This window comes from Gavia stellata, chromosome 7, assembly GCF_030936135.1.
Source record: "Gavia stellata isolate bGavSte3 chromosome 7, bGavSte3.hap2, whole genome shotgun sequence".
NCBI classification, from domain to species: domain Eukaryota; kingdom Metazoa; phylum Chordata; class Aves; order Gaviiformes; family Gaviidae; genus Gavia; species Gavia stellata.
The window spans coordinates 38808403-38817070 of NC_082600.1; the positions used below are offsets into that span (position 1 = coordinate 38808403).

At 50.9% G+C, this 8668-nt stretch overlaps 1 protein-coding gene across 12 annotated transcripts in view; it reads right to left on the reverse strand.

The window, feature by feature from the left end:
- Nucleotides 1-8251, reverse strand: part of ACTN1 (actinin alpha 1) — a 93470-nt gene extending 85219 nt beyond the window's left edge. For all 12 annotated transcript variants that reach the window (XM_059819630.1, XM_059819629.1, XM_059819636.1 and 9 more), the window contains exon 1: nt 8101-8251. In XM_059819630.1, the coding sequence (XP_059675613.1) occupies nt 8101-8205 (105 nt within the window). In that variant the 5' untranslated portion in view covers nt 8206-8251. The remainder of the gene's footprint in view (nt 1-8100) is intronic.
- Nucleotides 8252-8668: the final 417 nt, after the last annotated feature.

The following is an 8668-nucleotide window of genomic DNA, read 5'->3' on the forward strand; positions in this document are numbered from 1 at the left end:
CTAAAAGGATGTGGAACAAGTTGCTGCTTAAGACATCTGCCCTGCAGCCTCACCTGCCTATCACCTATCCACACTGGTGTGTTTCTGTAAGATTGCCCAGAAGCCCTGGATTTCTGGCATTCAGAGACCTACTTGAAACCACTCTAGTCTGAGCAACGAACAGGTGATATATGGAGACTCGCATCAGTGGTGTCCACTGTAGTGAGCGTTAATCACCAAGACACTGCCTTTTCACCTGCCAACACTTCCCATCTTGGCTCTAATGTAATGGAAAGGCCAGTTTGCTGTCATTTCCCATACCACAAGGATGAACACATTTCCAGGAGGCTTTCAGTCTACATAGACAGAATGACAAATCAAAGATTCATCTGGATGAGAGGCCAAAATCCCCTCTGTTTATTCACGCATACCCCAGCTCTGTCAAGTGGGAGCTGTTTCAAGGCATTGAGGGTGGAGACGGTATCTGCAGAGCCTTGTTCATGTTGTAGTGCTTCAAAGCAGCAATAGATTTGGAAGAAGAGGGGACAACTGTAGGTAAAAGCCTGAGGTCAGCCAGCTGCAGTACTGGTACAAGGGTTGGCTCGCAAAGGCTCAACCCAGCCCTTACCAATAGGATACACACATTGCCAGCTAAGCAGGAAAGACAACGACAGGAAACCAACGTGGGGAAAAAAACGGTTCTGCTTTACTGCCTAATAGGGAGCCAAGAGGTTAAACTGGCACCAGGCCACACCACAAACATCCTATGACCAAGTTCTGCTCTCATGCAGTGGGGGAATGCGAGTAGGGAAGGCAATGGCAGGAGGGGAACAGGAAAGGAGCTTTTTTTGCTAATCATATTAATGCTACTAGTGGTTTTGCTCACTTAAGCATCTTTTGGGTTGGCCCAAGAAGTCCCCAGTTCTGTCTTGGGGATCTGGGCGACTCTGTTGAGAACCCATGTCAGTCTCACGCACCGGGGTCAGAATAAAGCAGCAGGTGGATCCACAGACTTCAATAAAACAGACTTTTCTGGCATGACTAGCACCAGACAGAAGGTCCTGCTGCTGACAAGCCTATCTCACCACTCTACACCAACTCATCCCAACAGATCCAAGCTCTGTGTAACATGCTTCAGCCCCAAAATCCTGGAGTTAGACCGAATCTTATGCCTCTATGAAGAAATGACTCTGCCTTTCTTGCTAAGCTCCTGTTTTTCCCCACCTAGCCGTTGCCAAGCATACTACACACCTATTTTCCCCCCTAGATGCACACTTCACCTATGGCTTTGAGGGGATGAATGGGTTTTACGTTGCTATACAAGATTTGTAGAATTCATGCTAAGCATGTTCCTTATGGTAACCATCATGTTTCCAATAGTGACACACAGCAAGAAATCAGTTTTATGATCTTATAGAAAAGGATGTAAACTGTGTTACACTGTCCCCCATCCTCCTCAAAAAACATTGCTTAGACTGTAGAAAATACCTCTAAAAATCACAGCAATACATCCAGCAAGCCCCTGGGGCAGACGCAACCTATTAAAGTAAGACCAGTCCACTGTATGTGTTGTATTTTAGCAGCTTCCCAATGTTTCCCCAGACAGCTCTCCAGCCTCTTTTCTACAGCGACTGCTTTCTGCACCTCATCGTCAGAAAGAGCACAGCCATCCTCTGCTAGCGTAAGTGCACCCCGGAGAACAGCCTAAGTGTCAGGCACAACAGTGATAATCCACAGGCAGCTGGAAAACACTCTCAGTCCTTCCCCAGCACAGCCATGCAAGTTTTCACCATCTCTGTCACTGCTGCTTGTGCCAATCTTAAGAACTCCAGGCCAAAGTCTTAAGTGGATCCCAGCAAGGCGGGACAGAAAAGCACACAGGCTCATAACCTGGCCAAGGAGGCCAACTGAACCCTGTTCCTCCTCCAGTTAAAAATGCATGAGACACATTACGCTGTAGAACGGCACCTCTCACGCAGCACACATGAGAAGAGCAAGATGCCTACAGCAGGAGCAGCTGGGGGGCTTATTCCTACCATTCATGGTGGTCACCTCAGTGCTGGGAAGAGCAGGTCCCGTTCATTGGGTCTCCACTGTAACACACACAGCTTTTAAGAACGTGATCCCAGTGTCCATGAACACTTTTACTGAATAGGTTTACCGGCCCACATTCTCACAGCTACCATCCAGTTACGCTTGAATTTCATAGCCAGACAACACCACCTCATACAAAAGCACCCACTTCCTTCTAAGGGGACAAGTTTTCACCAGACAGCCAAGAAAACTGAAGTTTCCAAACAGCTTCTGCTTAAAGATGCCCTATGTGGCACGCCAGACACTCCAAGCTATACCACCGAGCACTGCAAGCTGTCAGGGAGGAAAACAATATTATCCTCTCTAGCCTTTGCATTTACGCACAGTAAAAAGCGTCATTACCAAATCACATGCACAAGAATTTAAACTGGTTGCCCAAAGCAGTCAGCAAGAAATTCCCCAGACAGACACAGTTTACATCACTGGGCTGGTAGCTGGATGCCTTTGAGTTGTTTCACCCTTCTCTAGAGGATTAGCAGAAGGAACAGTTCAATCCAGTTTGGTCAGTATCTTGTTCTCATGAGTTGATCCTTGGGATCTGTTATAGAGCCCCCCCAAAGAACATGCAATCTCCTTTTTAACCCATGCCCACTTTCTCCTTAGTTTTCCCTCTTAAATATGATGCTGAATAGGCAGGTAAGTCACTGCAAGGCGCACATGCCTCATTCATCACGCACCAAGAGGTTACAATGAATAATAATGTTCTTGTTAAAAAAACCCGCAAGTGCACACCCTGATGAAACCTGATCACAGAAAGTATGAGGCAGCTCCCACACTCAAGGACAAATAACTGATCTACAAAGCCAGATATTTCCAGAGCCCCCTACAGCAACTTTCGAGTTTAATGTTTTGAAGAGCAAGTATCTGGCAATAAGCTACCTATGTTAAACAACAAATGCTTGATCTGAAAGATAAGAGGTATCTGGTGACCTATATTGCCTGCCTGCTTGACTGTAAAAGAGCAGCTGAGCAAGCAGCCTTACAAATTTCACCATTCTGCTTCCGTATCAATACTAGTCAATGCAAAAATAAGGCACAGAGGATCCTCAGGTACATCAGGGCCACCTTTCCTGCAGCACACCCACACTGCAAAGACCACACAAGGACCATCCCTTGCTATGGCCCATTGAGTACTACACACTATCACTCACAGAGGGAGCAAAGGGACCCAGTGCTGTACATTCACCAACAACGCACAATTTATTTACCTCATTGCTGAATCTGTGATGGTACTGAAAGAAATTTTAGCAAACTACAGTTTGGGTGTGGTACCAACCCTCTGTGTGGGTCCACGGCAGTTACCACAAGTGTAGCTTTCTGGAAATCTAGAGAACCTTCTCTAAAATAGACCCTGTCTGGACGAGAGGACACTCAATCCAAGCGAAAAGGAAGCTGTGACTGTGACTTTTACATTTTGTCGGAGATATTAGTCACACTCATACCACCTGATTCAAGCGTGCTACCAACAGGCTTGGAGGTGGGGTATTTCCATGGGGGACCTGGGCTCCGTTTACAAGGTACTTTCTATCATTAACAACTCCACCTCAAACAGAGAGGTGTTTAGCACAGCAAAATTCAAATCATAACAAAAGCCGTAAGACCTGTTGGATGCAGACATACTGCCACATTGCCACAGAAATGCCAATCTGGTAAGGCAGAGCAACACTGGATAAAGACAAGGCACATTTATTTAATCAATTTTTATTATTTTTTTTTTAAAGAAAAGCGTTACTGTAATTCCTTACAGCATTTAAGTTGTATACGGCTGTCTTCTACATGCTGCAGATGAACGCTGCTTCCTACTCATACTGTCAAGACAGCAGCTGTCAGGTCAGAAACCAATTCGGCATTTAAAGTTTCCCCCCAAGCTCTACAGTTTGCACAAGTTGCTTCAGGCCAGATTTAAAAAAAACAAACCACAAACGCTGAACGATGTGCACCTTGAGCAACTAGTTCATGAAACGAGAGTGGCCAACAGGAGAGCCTGTGCATGCAGGGCTCAAGGGCTGACCCCTACTAACACCCCAAAGCAGCACCAGCTTCACCCCAGTGTCATTCCTGAACTCCCTGGGACACTCACGAGGCAGTGGCAGGAAGTTGCCCTTCTCACCACTACCCTTCGCTTCACCAGCGAAGATAAGCCAGGCGTGCTGAGCACCAAGTGGCTCACCCAGTCCTTCAAGGCCAAATCCAGCTCCTTCACCAAAAACCCCCAGGTGACTCGGGGAACGTTTGAACACTACAGCTGGCCATTTGTCATCAAGAGGGAGAAATGTCCTTGTGGGCACAAGTGACAATCTCTTGGCCAGTAAACACCCACATACGAACTTTTTACACGGCAAGCTTGTCTACCTCGACAGCTAGGTGAGACCGTGGCGATGGCTTTCAGCAAGTTTTGCTTTGTAACACTGGGAAACAGCAGTATCAATCTTCTTGTGCCTTGGCTAGTGCTACTTTGAGGCCTGACTCCAGACAGGAAAGAAGAGAGAAGGGAGAAGAAAGAAAAGGCTATTAGAAGAAACTACTGAGATGAGTTCAACAGTGCAAAGGAGAAAGTATTTTAATCCCCAGAAGAGACCCCCTGCTCCTGCACAAAAGGCTGTGCAGAGGCTTATATCAAGTGAGAAGTAGCTGAATTTGTTCTGCACATTGTATTTTTTGCAGCTTATGAATAGCAATGTTGCGACGAGCTCTTTAAAACCTCTTGAGTCTCTCCTGATAGACATGAAAAATAAACTTCACATGGAAAGTTGCTTTACTCCCAGGAACTGTCACTTTATCCCTACATTGTAAGGCAGTAACTTCCCAGGAAGGGACAGGCAGGAAGAGGTGCAAGACCAGTGTCTCTTCTCTGTTTAAGAGGCCAAACTTCACCCTCCAAATATGAAATTCACTCTGCAGCTCAACTATTTACCCATCCCAAAGCAGCTCATGAGATCGTATCTCAAGCACCACCCCGGACAGTGGAGGCTGTTGTATCTGTCTCTCAGCACAGGTAGGAAACCCGCAAAACAGCTCCTGAAAACTCTGCAAACTTGTCGTCCTTACAGCATGCCTGTTGAGGCCATTACTAAAAATCAGCAATCTTCCTGTTTCTGATGCCTGCCATGAGCTCTGCTGAGCCCGTGCAGCCGGGAGAAGGGGAACTGCATTCAATTCATCTGTGAGCAACATCTCGAGACTGTTTGCTTCCCAAGTCTCAATTAGTCCCAGCTGCGCAAAGCCACGCAGGACAGCACTGTGGCACAGCCATCCCCAGCCCGCAGGGCCTTACTGAGCTGGGACACAAGGGGCTGGGGTGGAAACGGCCGGCAAGACACAGACACTTCTCGCACAGACGTTCACTCACCGAATTACTGGCCGTGCCACCACTTTAGACATGCTGTCTCCCCTTCCCAGAGAGAGCCCGAGCATGAAAGTTTCAAGTCTGCCTCACTGGCTGGCCTCAACACTATAAATAATAACAACAACAATTCAGTAGTAGTTAAATCAGATTTAGTACTGTCTGATTTAGTACTTAAATGGGACAGATTTCCACTGTCGGAAATTCTCTAGCTATTCCTTAGGTGAAGGAAAGCCTAAAACACACGAATCAACCCAGAAACACTGAGCCTGAAGAGAGCCTACAGGAATATTTAGGAGGCATGAATCTCTCCTGTTCACCTCAGTAAGCTACTAACATGTACAGTAATGAACATTTAACTTTAATTACTGCAATGATTTCATTTCACAGGTAAGAAGGGGTGACAGTTTTACTACACCATACATCCCAGGCTTGTACTTGGTGGATACCGTTATCTCCGCACGTCTGAAGGAAGCAAGCAAGCCTCAAGACCCCAACAGGGCTTTCAGTTACATTCAGACCCCAAGGAGGAGAACAAGACTGTCCCTCAATATCTGCACAGCCTGCTCAAGCTGGGGTCCAGTCATCGATCCCTCCGAGGGGAGGTTAGTCTGACGGGTTGCAACGGGGAAGAGCGATCACTCCCCAGACCTGATCTTCCTACCCACAGACACCGGAGGGGAGGGTCACGATAAAACTATGAGCTTGCACCCACTGCAGAAGGGAGCAGCTTCAGCTGTCCGTCGGCGGGCAGGGAAACAACCAAGTGACTTCACCGCCAGAGGACACCTAACTGTATACAGCCCTCCTGTTCAGCAAGCTGGAGAGTAACACCCAGCACATCAAATTCAACTGGTAGCAGTTGCCCGTCCAAAGAAATTGGCCTGGATTACTTTGAAGCAGATGTCTTAATTCCTCAAAACTCCTTCTTGGCTTCTCCCCTCCTCTGCACAAGTAACCCAAATTAACAGAGTAGCTCTCTGTCCCCCTCTTGTGATAGGACCAAGAGGACTTAAAAACTCTTGGAGGGAGGTAATATTAAAAGAGCATGGCCTTTCAGGCATGTACCACAGCTTTTAAGCCAAAGGTTCAACCCCAGCTTCTGACAACCAAGTCAGTGTCCCACTACATAAAATACTTCCCCTCACCCTGCACCAAGAAAGGCAAAAGACCCCACACTATGACAATCATTTCCCCTCACAGCCTGTGAGCAGTAATGCCCATCTCGCTCTGGGCCCCACTGACTGTTCCTAGATGTACTAGCCAGGTATTGGCATGCTACTGGAGATACGGATCACAGCCAGGCAGATCTTTTGAAAAGGAAGAAACTTCCCTCCTCAAAGGAGTAGAGCCTGGTCTTCAGATAAGCCATCCAGCGCTCACACCCCAGACCAAGATTACATTCCTTTCTTTCTCCTTTGTCGAAATGTAAGCTCACACACCATCAACTTTCTCCATTAAATACCCTTGTTTGTGTGCTTTAATTCTCACGCTGTCTACCCTCACCACCCAAGTCTCTCCAAGCGAGGAAACCGCTGACAGCAGCTCTATAGCTATACCTTCAATTAACTCATCAGACTCCAGGGGAAAGACTTCTCAGTGGCACCATTTCAGATAGCTATGAACAGGAGAACCTGAAAACCCTTCATCTAGAAGCGGAGGAGGGGAGAAGGAGAGAGTCTAAAGAGGAAGACGAGTCTTCTCACTGGTGTGCTCTCCTTCCCAGTTGCTCCCAGCTCCTTACAGGAAGCCCCGCACCTCAGGCTACATTATATATATTAATATATCATCTATGCATAAATAAGCACTATCCTCCTCTCTAGTACATAAGGTTTGGGGATTCTTCTGCCTGCCCACAGCTCAGACAGAGCAAGGCGCTATCCCAAATGCGAGCCCAGAGCGAGCAAGTGACCGGCTGGGAAGAGCGGCGGAAGCCTGCTGCACCCTGAGGTGCCCCTGCCATGTTAACATGAGTGTTGTTTCAAATTCTGCTTTATTGTTGCCTGATGAAGTGACTAAAACGGAAATGTTCCAGGGATTAGGATTCCTGAGTGATCTAATACAGGATGCTTTTGGTTTAAAGGAGGAGGGGGGGAAAAAAAATATATATATAACTAGAGAGCAGCGAGGCTGGAGCTCCTCCTGAGCTCCCCTCCCCGCCGCCACCCTTTCGGTTTAAAAAAAAGGGCTGAATGTTACCATTTTTGGACATGAGCTCCGCGCAAGCCCTGCCCTAAACCACACCATTCAAACGAGAAGCCAGTCACCATCCCGCCGCCGGGTCGGCGGGACCGGGGCGCGGGCAGCGGGGCGGCCGGCGGGGGGGCCCTGCCGCCGCCCCCCGGGGTCCCCGCTCCGCCCGGGCACACCTGCGGGCCGGGCCCGCCGTAGCGGGCCGGGTGCCGGCGACAGGGCGGACATCTGTTGCTGCAGGGGGAACCGGACGCGGCACCTCCCTCCCCTCCCCGCCCCGCCATCACCTGCCCGCTCCACCCGCCCCCGCCGCCGCAGCCCCCGCCGGCTCGCCTCGCCACGCCGCGCCGCGCCGCGCAGCGCCAGCCCCCGGCCAGGCGCGCACCAGCCCCGCCGCGGCCGGTGGGGGTGGCGGGGCCGGGTCCCGGTCCCGGTCCCGGCGGCCCCGCGGTGAGTGCGTGAGGGGAGGGGGGGGGGGGGGGTGCGCCCACCTTCCTCTGCTGCTTCTCCCAGGCCGGGTCGAGGAGCAGGTCCCGGTCCCAGTCCTCCTCCGGCTGCATGTAGTCGTTGGTCTGCTGCGGGTCGTAGTGATCCATGGCGGCGGCTGCTGGCCGTCCTCGTCCCGGTGGGCTGCACGCTCTGCCCGCTGCGCCCGGCCCCGCGGCCGCTCAGCCCGAGCAGGCGGCGGCGGCGCCCGCTCCCACCTCTCCGCCTCGGCCGCGCGCAGCACCGCGGGGGCGGGGCGGGACGCCCCGCCCACGGCCCGCCCCCGCGCCTCTCATTGGTCGGGGATCCGCGGCCGAGCCTGCTTTTCGCAGCGACAGCGCCTCGCTCATTGCGCGTCCAGCACGTCCGTCACGGTACCCGGCCGCCGCGATAGGCGAGCTGCGGCTGATCCGCCCCGCCCCCAGCACCTCCCGACACCTCCCCCGCGGCGGCGGCTGAGGCTGAGGCTGAGGCTGAGGCTGAGAACGAGGGCGGGCGGCCGGGGCGGGCCGGGGCGATGTGGGGAAGCTCAGTGCCGCTTTCGGGGCATTTTTCTCTCAACGGCTCCGCCGC